Consider the following 18,382-nt stretch of genomic DNA (forward strand, 5'->3'; position numbering starts at 1 on the left):
GTTCTACTATATAGTTCTTGTTTGTCAAGTCAAGTCAAGTTCATGTGTATAGCCCTAATTCACAAGTATGTCTCGGAGGGGTTCACAGAGAATATATGTCTAGCTAAATCTAGCTGACACAACAATAACAATTACAGTAGTAATACTAACAACATAATTGAACAATGGTAGAGAGAGACAGAGAGAAAGGGGGAGGGAATGTGGGGGAGGCGAGAGCAGGGAAAGGGAGGAGGTGGAGAGGGAACAGGTGAATGTGGGGGAGGAGAGAGCAGGGAAAGGGAGGAGGTGGGGAGGGAGAGCGGGTGTATGGTGGAGGAGAGAGCAAGGAAAGAGGGGGTGCGGGGGAGGAGAGAGAGCAAGGAAAGGGAGGAGGTGAGGAGGGAATGGGGAATGTGGGGGAGGAGAGAGCAGGGAAAGGGAGGAGGTGGAGAGGGAGCAGGGGAAGCGGGGAAGCGGGGAAGAGGAGAGAGAGCAGAACGGGTAGAATATACTGTGGCTGGGTGATATGGTCATGAATAGTCACTAGGGACAGTGAAAACAGGGAACAGGAAGGTACTGGTTTCCAACAGTTGCTGAATATCTGTTCTGACTATGGAGGTCGTTTTTATGTGAAATACAATGCTAAAAAGAGTGTCACTATGATCTGCAGAACAAGAGGTGATAAGGATCTTCTCAATCTCAACCTAGTCTCAGTGCCACTAGATACCTGTCGTGCATCTGGAAATATTGGCACAGTGCCCTATTGTAGTATTGTTGAGTGGCTAGTGTTCTTGTTGTGACGTTTGCCTGTCTTATATGTATTGTGTGTGTGTGTGTGTGTGTGTGTTTTTTTTATTGGACCTTGTGTCTGTCAATAAAGTGATGATGAACACAATGTGAGCCAGGCTACCTCCAAGTCAGAGGTGATTGTGTCTGTGTGTGTGCCTGTCTGTCTGTCTTCCATTTATCTATGTTATGCATTAATAACTAATAGCAATAACTATGTGTATCTGCTATATAGCTTATTGCTTATGAAATAAAGCCAATCACTGCTGTCAGGCGGAAACCTTGTATGCGAGATAGTCCATTAATGAGATGTGTCACTGCAGGCTCTGCCAATTCTAACAAATCCCATCGTCTGACTGAACCATTAGATAACCATTAGGACTACTTTTTTCAGATCATAAAAATGACCTGTCGCCACTAGATGGTGGCAAAGTCTCCACAAAAAATGTAAAGCCTTACTCTGGGTTGCATGAGGATTTGGTGAAAATCAGGCTGACAAATGCTGCTGCAGCTATCTCCAATTGTATTTTTTCCAAACCACAGTGTGAACAATACCAAGTTCCCCCAAAGTGCCACTTTGAATGTAATTCGTGCAGTCTACTAAAACTGTCGGCAGGCAGATAAAGGATGAATCGAAAACTCTGCCGTATTCATCAATATCTTTATTATTTACAATATGTTTAACACTGATAAGGAGAACTTCACAGTAATATAACATATGTGAGCTTTAAATTAAAAAAGAAAAACACACAAAATATATATTTTGTACAATAAAAAAGTTAATATGTTAACATCTCTGCCATTTGTCATCCCTGTTTAGATTCACATATTCCTTTATGGTGTGTGTGTGTGTGTGTGTGTGTGTGTGTGTGTGTGTGTGTGTGTGTGTGTGTGTGTGTGTGTGTTTCGGTTCTCATTGCACTCGTACAACTGAAGAAGTGGCCTTTGGTATAATGATGTGAACTTACATGTTCTACAGCACTGTTCTCATCAAACAGAGAGAGGAGAAAACAAAAGATATACTGTACAGTATAAATACAGGCAGCATAAATAAAGATAATGCAGAAGACGAAGATGATTGCGAGAATGAGCAGAATTATGGATATTTGTGGTCAGCTCAAATATTAAATATACTATGGGTTCAGATATCAGATTTGATTAACAAAAACACTGGCACCAAATTAATTTGTTGACACTATGATTGTTGATTGAACGTCTACATGCGTTCCTTAAAACGACAACAAAAAGATGGATCTGTTGGTCTTTACACAAGTCCAAATTGGAAACAATTGTAGTGCTGGATTTTGGCTGTTTCAAGGTCTACCTTCAAAGGAAGCCAGCTCCACAGGAAAGATGCACTAAAAACCAAGAGGTGGCAAGAGAAGAAACGAGGCCAAACGGGTACTAGGCAATCATGAAGAATACGACAGAAAGCAAACAGAAGTTTGAAACGGTCCGATAATGAAACAGAGCCGCGTGGGCTTTGTGCCACGGACTCATATTTGTTAATTGTTGGAGAGGCAACATTACCTGGTGCAGTAACAGTAGCTTATGGCCACAAATAAATTATCCAAGTAAACAAGTATCCAAATAAATTGTTTCAGAATACAAATTGCACTTTTCTTCTTCAAGTTTGAGTCTGACCATAAACCTCCCAATCATAGAAATGCATGTTGTAGTGATAACCGCGTCACAATCTCATGGCAAGCATTAGTTATCTGAAATATCATAACACAGAATGTTTTAATTCTGTAATATTACACATTGCCATGCCTGTAAATTCTTGCAGTGATCGTGCACTGTACATAAACTATTTCGTTCACGAAAAGGCACCAAGAATCATCAGTAAAATATCACTGGATATATCTTGTAGGAAAAGGAAGAAAACGAAAGAATAACAGATAATGTCATCTCTTTGTTCTTTGAGCCTCACAGTGAGAAGAAAAGAATGTTTGTTTCATAACATCCTGAAATGGGACATCTTTGTGAGCAGAGACACACGTGCCAAATTAAGTGGGAATAATGGGCAGACTTCCAAATGTACCACAAAACCAAATGACAAGAACTTACAGTATGTCTGGAAAGTGTCATCAACAAAGACATTTAGAGAGTGTTATAGACCTGTAGTGTTTAGACATGAACTGTTAGAGCGGTAGTATTGGGATGCAACATGTGTCAATGAACCAATGTGTCTCAGGCCTTATCCAGTGTACATTAAAGGAACCATTCACCGCTGTTCAACCAGCTTACAATGTGGCTAGTATGCAGATGAACAACGCTTAACTTCCCAGCTCCCCATTTGGCAGAAACTCGCCCCTGCCAGGTGGTATGGCTCGTTAAGACTCGTTAACGCTCTCATTCTCATTGGACTTGGGCATACGAAAATCATTAACTACAATCTGTAGTTCAAATAATAGCCATGGCAAACGAACAAAAAATGCATTCAAAAGAAACTGTGATCTTTCACACTATATCCCATTTCGGATAGAGCTATGGTTGAAAAGCGGTGAGTATCTCCTTTAAGATTTGAGCCAAGGTGTTAAAAAAAGAAAAAGAAATGTGGAGATATGCGATATGGAAGCTGAGTGTTGTAGTGTTGTACCGGCACGGTACACATTCTATTTTGTAAAATACTATATTTTGGCATGTAAAATACTATATTTTGACCAGACGCGCTCAAAAAACAGAGCAGCTGTTTCATGACTAAATTCATTACATCTTAATGTGACCCAAATTAAAACTAAGAGCTGATAAATGGAAAAACAAGATGGCACCCTTCTCAACTGAGGAGAATTAAGATTCATGCAGATGAACATTTGACCCGGTGGCGAAATGAAGAACGGAAGAATAATACATTCATAAAGCAGATATTCAGATGTGGTTGAATGGGCCTCAGTCTTACATACATCTCTTCAGTCAAAAACATTTCTCTTTATGTTGTGGCCACACGTAAAACTTTTTTTCCTGGATATGAAATAAATCAAATATTTACATAACATTTTTTTCTTTCAAAATAGGTCTGTGCTTTTAATTAAAAAAAACAAAAACAAAAACAAACAAATAAAATAAAAAATAATTTAAAATTCAAGTTCATACGTAAAGACATTCTAAAAAGCTTTTTGTTCTCTTAGAAACCAAATAATGTACAAATGGCTCATGTGCTGAAGACATACTGCAGTTTGTTTGTTAAGAGATCAGTACTATGTGATTACGGTGAGTAGGTCGTTGTATTTTGCAGTGTTCATTCATTGAAGAATCTGAGGCACTGAGGCCACGACAAGGCTACAGGGAATCCAGCACTGTCCATACTCGGAAGGACACTTTAGAGAGAATTACTGTCCCGCTTCACCTCCCCATGCTCTACCATGTGCTCTCTCCTCTCACTACCTCCTCCACTCCCCAATATACAACAAGGAAATGTACTGTGCAAGGATATAAATATTGAAATGCTTTAGGGGATTGGGGATTTCCACCCGCACCCATATGGCACTGTGTTTTTTTTTAAGGTGTGGATGTTAGTCAAGTCACCAAAACAAAGATAAATGCTGTGGATAAGATCAAATGCCCCAAACTCTTTCATTGCATTTTAGTAGTTGTGGTGGAGAAACAGAATGGATTCATGTACAAATTTCAAATGCGTCCTTCCTGGTTTTAACGTGATTCTTTTTCAATTCAATAAGCCATGTATTTGGTATTGCTGAAAGGTAAACTTCACGTTTCATTTGAGCCTATTTACTGTACATGCTTATCAAATGACTTTGAATGGGGAGATGCCAATAGTGTGTTAAGGGATCCATTTCCCGTGTCTAGCCCCGTGAGATGACAAACAAGGTGATAACCAGATACCAACAAGTCAAACTGTTCAACACTAACAAAGACAGTTTTGGTGGATCTTGAGACTTGATTAATATGGTTTTATCACACCCCTCCCTTCTTACTTTGAAAAGCAATGACCGTCAGTCTATGAAATTGAAATGCTTTGAGAAAATAAAATGGTGTTGAATTATGCCCCACCCCCATTTTTGGGGGGATCAAATCAAATGGTGAGGTTGCTGCCAATTCCAATCCTTGGATTTTAGATTAAAAGGGCTTTAGGTCACTCCGCTCCCCAAACACTGAGAAAAATACTGTACCAAAAACAAAACACTCTCAATGGATGACGCCTCATAGATGCGTGAATCTTAGATAGGGAAACGGAAACCTAATATTTTCAGTGAAGCTGGGCACAACCACCATGGTTCCTGCTCAGTGTGTGACAGACTGAGACAAACAGAATGAGCTTATTCCTTACCTACTTTCTGGGCTGGCTACACACGGCTTGATACACTCCACATTCATTTAACAAGGCCTTTATCACTACCAGGTGGAGACTCGGGGGCAGAAGATTTCATGGTGTGACTTGAACCACATTTCTTTTGGTATAATCATCTGATTTTTTTTGTATGTACAGGTCAGAGCAATATTATTGTCCACACTGGCATTTTATGAAAAAGTCCTCTGTAAACAACAAGATCAACAATTTGTAGTGATTTCTCTGAGGTACTTAAGAGATTCCTCTCATTTCGTCCCCCAAAAAGCTGTCATTAGAACCAGAAACATAAAAAAAAGGGAATAGAAGCGGTCTGTGGGGTAGTGTGGGGTAGTGTGGGGGGTGACGGCTGGCCTCGTCACAGTGGGCTACCTCTGTACTACATCACTAATCTCTTTAATACAGCTGTGCAGGTTGTCCAAAGCAGGGCTCGGCCCCAGGCTGCTCAGGCCTCCGCCTCCGGACGACGACGCCCTCAGTTCCTGCAGGTTGAGCTCCAGCTTGCCCACCGCCTCCCGGAAGGCAAACTTGTTCCTCATCTGAGGGATGCAGTCCACGTAACCTGAGCAGTAGTCTAGCAGCTGGTGTCCGGCGTCCAGCACCTGGCTGCTGGAGGGGCTCTCGGAGCTGGCGTGGAGGGCGGTGCTCAGGCACTCGGCGCACTCCAGCAGCGCCTCGCGGCTCACCCGCTCCGGAGGCACCCGCTCCGCCTGCTGCCTGGTCCGCCGCAGGGCCACTTTGGAAGCGGCGGACGGCGCTGTGTGTGAAGAGGGGGCAGTGGTGGCGGCACCGTTGGCCATTTTGGTGGGAGTCGTGTTGTTGTTGGTGGAGGAGGGAGACGAGGACAAGGAGGAAGGTGCAGGAGGCACTTGTGGCGGCGGCACCGACGGTCGACCCGTCGCCGCTCCTCCCGATGTTCGTCCTGACCTATGAGTTTTTAACGTGTCTCCGTTGACCTCCACGGCCACGCCCCCTACCTGCTCCTCTCCGTCGCCGCTGTACGAGTGTTGCAGGCTGCGCAGGGTGGGTGGGGGAGGCGGAGCACACTTGGGCTTGACCAGTCGTGGCCGGTCTCTGTCCGCTTGGTGCTCAGAAGACAACAGTTTGAAGCGGTTCCCCTGAGAGTCCACCCCCACCAGGTGCACGTCGGCCGGGCTGTGCTTCAGTGTGGGGGAGATCAGGACCGGGACCTTGTGGTTGTGCGTCGGCACACCTGCAGCAGTTGATGACGCACCTGAACCAGAAGTCTTAGAAGGAGATGACCACCCCTGCTGCCGGTCCTGCCCTCCCCCACTCTCCTCTCTACCCTCCCTGACCCGGGAGAGTGTGTCCGATTCCCCCGCCTCACCCCCAACCCCCGGTGCCCTCACCCCTACGGCTGTGCCCCGGGGCAGCAGCTTGGCTTTGGGCCTCTCCCTGATCTGTGCCGTCCCCTCATCCATCCTCCTCTGCAAGGTTTCCGAGGGCCGCGCTGCCCCGTTCTCTGGCTGGGAGGTGGTGGAGGCAGTTCTCTCCAGAGGGGGTTTAGCACTGCGGTTCCTGGGTAAAGTCAGAGCCATGCGCTCCAGGTCAGGCAGCCCAGCTGACATGGAGGAGGTAGAATTAGACCTGGGGAAGGGTTTGGGCCCTCCAACCAGACTGCCACCCTCCTCCGAACATGTCGACTTCCCTGTCCTTAGCCCCAGGGTCTTTTTGATGAGTCTAGGGGTAAAAAAGCCAGCTAAGCCCCCCCAGCTGCTGCTGCTCCCCACCTGGGACCCAGGGCCTCCACCAGAGGGCTTCTGTCCAAAAGTGGCTCCACAGCAGCGGGACTGGGCCTGGGTGGGCTCGCCGTGGGAGTGGGAAGGAGAAGCAGAGAAGCCCCCCAGACTGTCTGACTGCGGAAGGGGAGGAGGAGCACTGAAGGCAGCCGTGGGCTCGTACTTCTTATGAGGTTGTGTCTCCATCTCCCGGAAGGAACTGCTCCTCTTGGGGGGTGTCGGCAGGTTCTGTTGGAGCTGGGAGGATGGAGAAGAGGAGGAGGAGGACGATTTCTTCTTCATGAAGGAGCTAAAGAAGCCGGTCTTCCGGTCTCGCGTGAACGTGCCCGTGTCCTGTACATCCTCCAAAAGGCTGCCTGGGGATTTATCTCGAGGCTGCTGCTTACGGGGCAGTGCTGGGGAGCTGCCCGATCGACCATCTCCTCCTAGCAAAGTAGAAACCAGACCTAGATAGAGACGAGAAGAATGAATTAGGACAATACAATACAGAAATGCTAGGCTGTATTCTGCAGGAACACGCCCTATCTTAATTCAGTCAAAGTGTGGTTACCATCCAGCTGGACATACAACGGGATGGATATACAGATCCTCTCAAAAAAATTAGAATATCATGGAAATACCATGGACTGTGGGCTTCAGCGGATTGTCAAGCAAAGACGATTCAAAACTTTGGCAGAGATTCAGAGGGAGTCACTGAGAAGTAACTGCTACTTTTCTTCACACTATTCTAATTTCTTGAAGTGCTGTTTTGGGGGTTTTCTGGTGTAGGCCAAAATTATTAAAAATGAAACAAATAAAGCCTAGAAATATTTCACTTTGTGTGTAATGAATCTATAATCTATGAAAGTTTCACTTTTTGAAAGGAATTATGGAAACTAACTTTCCATGATATTCTAATTTTTTGGAAAGGATCTGTATATCTGAATTATTTTAATCTCTCAAATAGTTTTTCTTTAGATTGTCACTCATTTTATCAGGCAACTGCATACTGTTGTAATAAGCAGGATTTCTACTCTCTCGGTCCGTCACTAAAAGTGGGTCTTTCCTCCTTGGGGAGTCATGAGGAGTTAAGAGTAAGCATTTCAGAAAGGGGATGGGACATTTTAAGCCCACGCCAGTTGCACACACAAACATACACCCCAATAATGATTTACAATTTAAGCTTATGAAAGATGGAATAATGAATATAACTCAGGGAGCAACTTCATAGCAGACATCACTGCGAGCATGCGCAACATAAGCATGCACCTATACACTGTTAGTAGAAATGTTGCGCAACTTTGCTCCAAGAGGAAAATACATTTTAATAGCCTGCTAGCCTTTAAATAAAATCAGGATAGTTCATCATTTTCCCTAACGAGTATTTGAATTAACGGAAAAATACTAAGCGTGCTAAATCATCTTCCCTAGTTAATTGCTTAAATCGATAAAGTAGTTTTGTGGAATGAACAAGAGCACATAACAATTCCATACCAACAGCTATGATAGGAGACAACTCTTCATTTATTCTTCTATATACACTTTTAAAACCACTTGTTAAAATGATAATAATATATTTACCTCTTGTGTACACTTTCCTGATAACAGTTAAGAAACAGGGGGATGTTTTGAAGCAGGTTTTTATGGTGTTTATGGGAAAGTTACTGTATGTTCACACCATTGGTGAAGATGTATGGTCTATCAACTACAACTTAAATCTTAAAAGCTAAATGAAATGGTAGAAATGTGATAGAAAAAGAGAAAGCAGGGGGCAGGTTTGATCAACTCTTTCACATATCAACTAAACATACAGTTGAAGATTTTTTTTTATTTAATCAACATAAAAACAAATAAGCAATAAATAAAACAAACAACAGACAGTTTAATGCCAGTTTAATAATTAGGGTTGGCCAATCTTAATCCATGACCCGTTACCAAGCATTGATGGTTAAAATGTTAATGATGTAATTAGTAGGACAAGAGAATATGAGGCAGATCTTCAATCCTTCCAATTCAAATCACAGATAAGATCCATACAAATGAATACAAACAGGCCTCATGCCACCTGGGCTCACAGGGGAATCAAATTTTATCATTATGCTTTCATGAAGGAGAATGACTACTATTCAAACCCTGCAACAGCACTGACACGTTACAGTGTTGCAATTCTAGGCCAATGTGATTCTTTCATGTGGCCAATATGACTTTGTCAGACTGTTGTCAGAGATTGGACTGGTTGATCTCCTGGGTGGCCGGCCAGTTGTCGATGTTGACCTGGTGGTCTTCCAGGAAGATGGCCGCCCTTCTCTTCAGACGGCGGGCGTGGCGACGCTGCAGCCTCTCACAATGGGTGTGGACTTGCATACCTGCAGAAGCATGACTGTTTGCACCTGATTGGTTGGCACTGTGGTGGTAGGCGTGGCCGGCTGTACCTGAGTGACCGTGCGTCCCGTGGTCGGTCCGCCCGTCGAGCCCGCCCTCGATGTTCTCCTTGTTTTCTGTGTGCTTGCGGAGTGTTCGGGATTTGGAGGGCAGCAGGGGCATGTCGTGACCGAAGGAGTGCAGCGGCCCGCCGTGACCAGAAGAGGCAGTCTTACACAGCTCCTCTGCTACCTCTGCAATGGATAAAGAGGAGTTAGCTCGAATACTTGGTGAAAATCAGCGGTTTTAAACCTCCCTGTCTCGCAACTTTTTCATTCACCCCTTTGAGCTACTGTATCTTTGTTAAGTTATTTATTGTAATTTATCAATATGTTCTCATCCTAATACATTGTTTTGTTTCTATTATTTGTTGTTCTATCTTCAATATTCCCCATTATGTTCTATTCATACCTATATTGTATTCTGTACTTCTGCAATGACCCAGTTCCCCAACGCGGATCATTAAAGTTTCATCTAAGACGTTACACTTCCACTAAGGCCTACAAAATTGCCCTTCAACCGGAGGCAGAACTCGCCATCTTCGGCTGCTCAGAGTCCTCTTTGAACTTTCCTACAGCTGTGCAACAGTCTCTGACACAGGGAACAACTGTTGCTAAAAAACTAATTCTGAAGGAATGGAAATCCTCTTCCCCGCCCTCTTTTCAACTGTGGTTGATGGACATGACCTCTGTTATACGGATGGAGAGACTTAGGTTCATGAGGACCAATTCACTTAGAAAGTTTTCAACCATTTGGGACCCATTTCTAAGATACCTCGATGAGGTTAGGGGAGACGGGTGACTCGCTCGCCTGGCCAGTTTCTCACGGTCCCCTTATGTGGGACTTCAGGCATAACATCTCTCACAAGCACATAAGCCCCTTATGTGGCCGGTAATTATGATGTAGTAATTTTGATATGTATGTTGTTCTATTTCTTTTCTTTTACTGTGTCTGAGTGTGTTTGTCTTTCTGTATATTGTTCTGAAAAAAAAAAATAATAATAAAGAAAAAAAGAAGGAAAAAAAAGAAAGACCTTCTACTTCCAGAAGCTATAGTGGATAGACTGCTGCTCTTTGTAAAATAAATAAATTAAACGTCAACAAGTTAATAATAGTCTCTTCAGCTTAATCAGTGTTCCTATTTTTAGAAGTTTTATCAAAGCAGGCCTTGAGCTACACAAAAAAAAAAGATTGACAGTTGATCTGCATGCCAGCTGAGGATAAGTGACACGATGTGACTGTACCTTCAGAGATGCTGGAGTCGTGGAACATGGTCTCGAAGGCTTGGTGGATCTCAGCAAACGAAGGCCGGTCCAATGGGCTCCACTGCCAGCCTGGTAAAGAGAGACGTGGGAAATTGCAGTCACTCACAGGTAGCATAACTGCCCATTATTGGCTAGTACCTTAATTTATATATTCTACTCTTACAATGATTGACAGACATGTCACCACAATAAATGGCTGTGTTTGCTTATTAAATATGACTTGGAAATTGATTCTGAAGTGATTTGGTTGCCAAACAAGTATTTCTTCCACAGGCCCTATGGTTCAGAAACCATGGGTTGTTGTTTTTTGTGGGGGATGCTGCCACTTGGTGGATTAGGTCAGGATAGCTAAGTTAGCGGTTACTCACATGCCCTCATGAGTTCGTAGACCTTGGGCGGGCATCCTTCAGGCTGTTCCATGCGGTAGCCTTTCTCCAGGAGGTCGTAGACCTGAGACAGGTCGATGCCCGGGTACGGAGACATGCCGTAGGTGGCAATCTCCCACAGCAGCACCCCGAATGCTGCAGGGAAGAATAATATGGAGAATCCAACATGAGCATCAGAGAAATATGCTGGAAGAGAACAAATAAAAGCTGTCTGTGTATTAATTCATGTGTGTGGAGTGTATTGCCCACCCCAGACGTCGGACTTGATGGAGAAGGTGTTGTACGCGAGGCTCTCCGGTGCGGTCCATTTGATTGGGAACTTGGCCCCGGCGTGGGCAGTGTAGGTGTCACCGGTCATCAACCTGCTCAGTCCGAAGTCTGCTACCTTCACCACGTGGTTCTCCCCAACTAGGCAGTTCCTCGCTGCGAGGTCCCTGAGAGAGGGAGGGGTGGAGGAGGGAGGGAGGGAGGGAGGAATGGTGAGGAAAAACAGAAAAACAGAAATTAGACTATGGTGAACATTTCGATTTGAAATGCATCCAGGGGGAGACACACATGCACACCTACACAGCTGCTTACCTGTGAATGAAGTTCTTCTTCTCCAGGTACTCCATGGCGGAGGAGATCTGTGTGGCCATGTAGAGCAGCACCACAGCGTTCACCTCCTCCCTGTCACACTCCCTCAGGTAGTCAAGCAGGTTGCCGTGGGGCATGTACTCTGTTACAATGTAGAAGGGAGGTTCCAATGTGCACACACCTGGGACAGGAGCAGAGAGGTCATGACAGTTACTACCAATTAAACAATCAGAGTGAAGGTGTCAGCCTAAGTCATTTCTAGTGTAAACTGAGGAACCTTGGTAGTTTGTAATATCTCTAAAATCAACATTGAAATTCTCAATTTGAAATACAGTCGGTGTTATCCATAAGCACTGACCTAGTAGTTGAACGAGGTTTGGGTGTTTAACCTCTTTCATAACTGCTGCCTCTTTCAGAAATTCTTCAACTTCCATGGTGTCCTCCTGTCATTAGGGAATTGAAAAGAAAAAAGAGAGAGAAAAAAACAACAACAACGTATTAATGATTTGGACATGTTTAGCAGGTGGAACAATATTCAACATATCTGCAGTGATATCACATGCAATACCAAAGTCCACCTGCAGGTGGTGATCTATGACCACGGTTTTGTTCATGCCTCTCTCACAGCCATAAAGGGGCTGGGAGGAAGACCATCACTCATTCAGATCAATCAAATCACGACACCACAAGAGTGCCTGCTGACCTTGAGTGTCTTGACGGCCACCGTGAGGTTGTACTTTTTCCACACGCCCACGTACACCTCGCCGTACTGGCCTCCCCCCAGCTTGTGCTTCATGGTGATGTCTGTGCGCTCCATCTCCCACTTGTCGTGGATGGGTGACACACCGTACACTGTGGGCTTGTTACATTTGGGCGCCGGGTAGTGCAGTGTGGTGACCAGGCCGTCGGCTACAGTGGAGTGATGGTGGACCAGCTCGGCCAGGGTGGCAAAACGGCTCTCAGCCGTCACGTACACCTGGGGGTGGAGGTAGGTAGGAGAGAAGGAAAAAGAGAAGAGGACATCGTTTACAAAACCTGGTAATGTCACATGAGAATGTCATCAAAATGTTGATATGAACAGACACACACACCAAAAGGGAAGTAAAAAAAAAAAGTTCCTCAAACACATCAAGACTAACCGTCGTGACTACGAATTGTCATCACAAACTCTAGATAGATTCAGAAATGTCCCCACAGGGATTAATAAGGTGATATCTTCTCTTATAATCAGGATTGTCCTTTTAGTGATCGTCGTGCAGCTCAACTCAACAATCCAGACACCAACATAACCCCACCCTAAACTGTTCCTGCTGCTACCTTTCCATCAGAGGCTGTGTTGATCCATACCCCCACCCTAAACTGTTCCTGCTGCTACCTTTCCATCAGAGGCTGTGTTGATCCATACCCCCACCCTAAACTGTTCCTGCTGCTACCTTTCCATCGGAGGATGTGTTGATCCGGTAGTGGTAGACTCTCCCCTCGTAGCGCAGCGAGATGGACAGCTGCCCGGGGCTGCTCTCGCTCTCCCGCACCAGGAAGCTGCCGTTGATGAGGGAGGAGAGCAGGTACTCGGCGGCGCTGCGGGACACGGGCCCGTGGTACCAGCTGTGCTTCTCCAGGCTGTTGACGGGCGTGATGTAGTTGGAGGGCACCCAGCCCTGGCCATTCTTTGAGCGCACTTCGCTCCACTCGCCATTCTGGTTGTAGCCCAACACACGCAGCTTCTCACCTGGACCCAGGAGAGGGGAACAGAGTGAGGAGGACACTTTGGAAGAGCGGATCTGACGGACAAACTGCATTACGGGGGGTCAGAGGATCGATGCCCCACCAAAGTCTCAGCCAAACGCGCCTAAAATGGAAAACGGAAAAGATGAATTCTCTGATCACAAGTTAAGAAAGAATATTCTTTTAATGTGCTATGTAGTCATTCCAGGTCCAAAGGGGATTGCGGGTTTTCGATCTTTCAGAACAGAGCTTTTTGGTGCAGCACTATGTGACCAACACTCCGGCTTTTCTTTCACGCCAGTTAGAAAGAGAGAAAGTAGAGAGAGACCTGCTCATCAGGATACAGCGCGGCTCGTGACGCTGTAATAACAGATCACATGCACGGGACTAGAGTCACAGGTGGGACGTGCAGCCTCTCGCTGAAACCACATCAACACAGAGCAACAATGATAGGGTTGGGCGGCGTACAGCAGCATATCTGTCATGAGGGCTAGGTAAAGGCAGGCATGTCGTGACTTGGTCTCCGTTGTCTCGATCCGTCTGTCTCCGACGTCACCGCTGGAGACAGGGAGGGAGGGAGGGAGCAGAGCAGTGCCTGCGTGCTGCAGACTGGAGGAAGCGGCCAGGGACACACAAGAGAACAACAACTAACAGAGACGACTGAGGAGCAGAGACCAACCCTGCCAGTCCTCAGCCTGCCTGCAGGGGACGGAGGGAGGAAGAGAGAGAGAGGGAAAGGAAGAAAGAGGAGGTTAAGGAGAGGCAGTGGCGGGCAGGGAGTGACTGCAGAGAGCAGACGCCCCCCCCCCCTCCCCCCCCACCGGGGGAGAGCGCAGGAAGTACGAGTCTGCCGACCTCTGACCTTCCACCACACTCATCCTCCACTCCGCTTTTTCTTCCCGTCTAGATTTGTCTTCATCTCTCCCTCCACTTTGACTCACATTTTACAATCGCTTGACGCCTGTGATTAACATAATTCACACACACAAACATTTTCATTCACAAATGTCGGCGGCTGTGATGACGACACAGTATCTTAGCCCTGAGGCCATTGTGAAACGGTAGCATAATCCCTGTTGATCTATGCCGAGAGGGACATGCCAAAACGACGTGGGTTTACTTTGCGTAACGTACTGCAACATTAAGCAGTGTGGAATGTCATGCTCAGACTCAGTAGAGTAAACATTAACCAACAGAAGTCAGTCAGGTTAGTGAGGCAAAACCCACAGCCTCCCGGCAGACGCCTCTAACAGTCAACCACAGAGAGGATGCAGGTCTTCTAACGTCTTCAAACTAAACCCACTATCACAGCAATACCACATTAGAGACACGAGTCGGCGAAGCCAACGACCGGCCCTCCAGCCCAGCAGTCTCCTCTGTGTCTGTCGTCTTGTTGTCTGTAAGTCTGTGGGAGTGGAAACACTGACTGCCTCGGCCTCCCTACCTCACACAGTGGGAGAGCCATGTGTGCTTTAGAGCAAGGCTCTGGCCTGGGCCCGGTTTGGCCTGGCATGGAGAGGAGACAGTGAGTAGCCCCAGGCGCAGGCCTGCTAAGTCCTTCTCTGTGATCAGCCCTCATCCACCTGTTATTATTACAGTTGAAACAGATTCCATATTAACAAAGCATTAGAGGCATGCGGGCGGTGTGCATCGTGACACCAAGTGACAGAGAAAGAGTGGTTGGGGGGGGGGGGGCACAGAGAAAGAATGGTGGGGGGGGGGGGACACAGAGAAAGAGTGGTGGGGGGGGCACAGAGAAAGAATAGTGGTGGGGGGACACAGAGAAAAAAGTGCAGCAGAGACTGTAAGCGTGCGCGCGCGTGCATGCAGGAGGGCAGGAGAGACTCAGATTTGGTCTGTGACTCAGGGTCTAAGCATCGTTACCATCCCAGACAGCTGCTGTGCAAGTCTTAAAACGATGGATAATTAACACGCTCCTCCGTGTTTAACACTTTGGATCGCTTAGGGACACAAGCCTGGCTGTCTGTGGATAATACGATGAGGATATTTTAAGCTCATTACTCAAGGGGGGGCAGCTGGGTGATTGGCTAACTGCTGCTGGTTGAGAGAGAAGAAGAGCTTTACAGCACAGAGAGAGAAAGTGGGAGATAGGGCATTAACATGAGGATGAAACGATGCTCTTCCAAGCTCCTCACTCTCAGTCAAAGAGAGTGTACTTAACTCTACACATCATTGGTGTCTAACTTTGAGCTAACTTTTTCCTCCACACCAGCCACATTGCCCCACCACTTTCAGTATTAAGAGATTATCATGATTTCTCAACCTCCAGTCCTGACAACATTTGGGCACCTGCCAAAAGTAGCTGATAAAGTAGAAAAAAACCTTTGGCTGATGGCTGGTTAATTTATAAGACCTATTTATAAGACCAAACTACACGTTCAACTTCACACAAGTTACAATATTAATCTAACATCACCATGAGAGAGAGCTGGGGGGAAGGGGCATCAGAGCGGAGGGGCTGGGGGACATCAGAGGGGAGGGGCTGGGGGACATCAGAGGGGAGGGGCTGGAGGGACACCAGAGGGGAGGGGCTGGGGGACATCAGAGGGGAGGGGCTGGGGGACACCAGAGGGGAGGGGCTGGGGGACATCAGAGGGGAGGGGCTGGGGGACATCAGAGGGGAGGGGCTGGAGGGACACCAGAGGGGAGGGGCTGGGGGACACCAGAGGGGAGGGGCTGCTCGGTGAAACTACAGAGGCGGTTGGGTAACCTCTATTGATACAACACATTCCTCTGGCATAACTACACTTGAACTCATTAAATATTGTCTCCAGGAGTGAGTGAGCTGCCAATCACTGGCAGGCCTAGAAGTCTTTGCTGATGACTCTCTGGGATATGGTTAAGTGGTGCCTGTTAGAAAGACTCTCTCGCTGTATTGTTGCTCCACATGTTAACAGCGTTGCTCAGAAAGGCGTGGCGAGAGTGATCAGCAACGTGGAAACTTAAGATATCTGTCGTAGGAACATCACACTGGGTAGCCGGGCAACGGCCTCTAGTGATGCAGAGGAGAGAGTCTCGTGGTAACAAGTCTTTCAAGTTGAGTTTCAGCATGTCACATGACTAAAGCTTTCCCGTGTCATCAGAATTTGTGGGGAATGGGCCTGTGGGTAGTGGAGAGGTAAAAGCACTCTCCTTTCACCGCGGAGACGCGGGTTCAATTCTCGGTAGCGGTATTTCCGTCTTGTTCCTAAAGCACTATCGGCCGTGTCTGCGGGTGGGAAGCCGGTGGGGTATGAGTCCTGGTCGCTACACTAGTACCTTCTCTGGTCTCTGGTCGGTATCGGAGGAAGCATGTGCTAGTTTTTAAAATAATTTATATTTAAAATATATATTTTTTTTTTCTTTTGCTAGTTTACGGCTCTCCCCAGATCGGCAGAGGGGGTGGAGCAACGACCGGGAAAGCAGGGGGAATCGGCCAAGTACAACTGGGAGAAACATCTAGTGGGGAATAATAATTGTGCTAAAGAGGCAACTTGATAAGCAGAGAACACGCAGATAAACACACATTTGTGGTCAACGCAATTAAATCTATATTTACGTGTCTAAGAAGAGAGCACGGTCCCATGCCGTTGGTCGTTTACCTTTGGTGATGCTGAGCGTGTTGTCTCCGCTGGCTACGAAGTCGTAAAGTGCAACGAAGAGGTTGGGGTCGCTCTCGGCCGCCCCCAGAAGGTTCTCCTTGGAGCTCCAGCGCACCGCCTCCGTCAGCGCCGCCGAGTCCAGGCCGAACGGCCTGTGGAGAGCTTCTGGTGGGAGAAGAGAAGGGGAGTGAGAAGTCAACAGTGAACACAACGGTGCACACAGTGTCACATGTGGTGTACAGTAAAACACATCCACACACAACGCTGCACACAGTGTCACATGTGGTGTACACTACAGTAAAACACATCCACATAAAGCAGAAAAATAGGCAATCTGGACTGGAGGCAGCTTGTCAAAAGAACAACCTCCAAATGTTTAAATTCCCGTGTCGGAATCCCGTCTACACACAAACCACAACCTGATCACAACATGCTGAGCAGAAGTGAAGACTGGCAATCCACCAGACTGTTTGAAATAAGCAGGTACAGCTTCAACTAGATGAAGATGCTGTCCTGTAGCCTCCATCCTGCAGAATATTACATGAAACCGCTGCTCTGAGTTCTGTGTGTGTCTACCTGTCTGTCCGGGCCCATTCAGCACCGGCCTGAAGCCCGTGTGGAGATGACCGCTCAGCGCTGCCCACTCTTCCTCAAAACTGCTGCTGGCCCCCAGGCACCTCAGAAGCATTACTAAGCTGTCCACTCTCTGAAGAACAATGTTATCGCTGGCTACACACCGACCCACACACACACACCCCTGTTGTGTCTAGCCCAAACAGGTACGAACTGAAGGACCATGGTTTGTGTATGTGTGTATTTAAGGCGAGCAGGAGCTGTGGAGGAGGAGCTATGAACATGTGACTGAGAGCTAAGATACTGCCTCTTTTCAGAGAATGCTTCTATTACCATGACTACACACACACACACCTCAACATGATCTAGTAGTGCACGCATACACACACACACACACACACACACACCTCAACATGATCTAGTGCACGCATACACAAACACACACTATGCTCAACAGCTGCTGCCAAACTGCATGTCTGGACAGCTGCTGAGGGAAAGAGGGAGTGGGAGACTGGTGTGGTGAAACAGGGCAGCGGAGAACAGAGGAGCATTTAAAATGATAAACTGTTAGTCATAGTAGAAAGTAAACAGAGGAGACTTGGGATGATTGTTTGGTAGTATCTACGATATTTGCTAATATCGCAATATGATTATTGTTATTTTTATTGTAAACCTTTTGAGGGGAAAAAAGGAGTTTTGCTAATTTCCCTGCTTCCTGTACATTATTGGTAGCGTTAAGAGTGTTGTATGTGTTGCTGCAAAGGGAGAGGTAAAGAAACGGAAGTGAACAGCAACCTTTCAGTCCTTTATATCAGCCTTTCTCAACTGGTGGGTCGCAACCCAAAGGTGGGTCGCGGCGCCGTTTTGATTGGGTCGCGAACATTGCCCAATTTTTTTTTTTTTTTATATATTTCATTTGAGTTAAATTCAGATTATTGAAACTGGATTAGCCTGACCAGTTTTACTTGTTTAACAAGCTGAAGCATATGATCTGCCTGTAATTCAAGAGAAGTCTGCCTTTT

General features: G+C 46.5%; 1 protein-coding gene across 5 annotated transcripts in view; it reads right to left on the reverse strand.

Moving 5' to 3' along the window:
- Positions 1-5,442: 5,442 nt before the first annotated feature.
- The window catches only part of abl2 (c-abl oncogene 2, non-receptor tyrosine kinase), a gene marked incomplete at its 3' end in the record, with an annotated part of 31,098 nt that continues 18,158 nt past the window's right edge, over positions 5,443-18,382 (reverse strand). Inside the window, exons 1-11 of one of the 5 annotated variants that reach the window (XM_083648080.1) lie at positions 17,364-17,518; positions 16,788-16,952; positions 12,894-13,189; positions 12,164-12,436; positions 11,819-11,903; positions 11,464-11,641; positions 11,134-11,318; positions 10,867-11,019; positions 10,478-10,567; positions 9,246-9,428; positions 5,443-7,280 (exon numbers count right to left, since the gene is read on the reverse strand). In XM_083648080.1, coding sequence (XP_083504206.1) covers positions 5,443-7,280; positions 9,246-9,428; positions 10,478-10,567; positions 10,867-11,019; positions 11,134-11,318; positions 11,464-11,641; positions 11,819-11,903; positions 12,164-12,436; positions 12,894-13,189; positions 16,788-16,952; positions 17,364-17,475 — 3,558 coding nt within the window. In that variant the 5' untranslated portion in view covers positions 17,476-17,518. Of the gene's footprint in view, positions 7,281-9,218; positions 9,429-10,477; positions 10,568-10,866; positions 11,020-11,133; positions 11,319-11,463; positions 11,642-11,818; positions 11,904-12,163; positions 12,437-12,893; positions 13,190-16,787; positions 17,052-17,363; positions 17,519-18,382 lie in introns of those variants that run through there. The other 4 variants (XM_083648079.1, XM_083648078.1, XM_083648077.1 and 1 more) reach the window with 4 other exon arrangements.

Source organism: Poromitra crassiceps (genome assembly GCF_964638095.1).
Source record: "Poromitra crassiceps genome assembly, chromosome: 12".
Taxonomy (NCBI): domain Eukaryota; kingdom Metazoa; phylum Chordata; class Actinopteri; order Beryciformes; family Melamphaidae; genus Poromitra; species Poromitra crassiceps.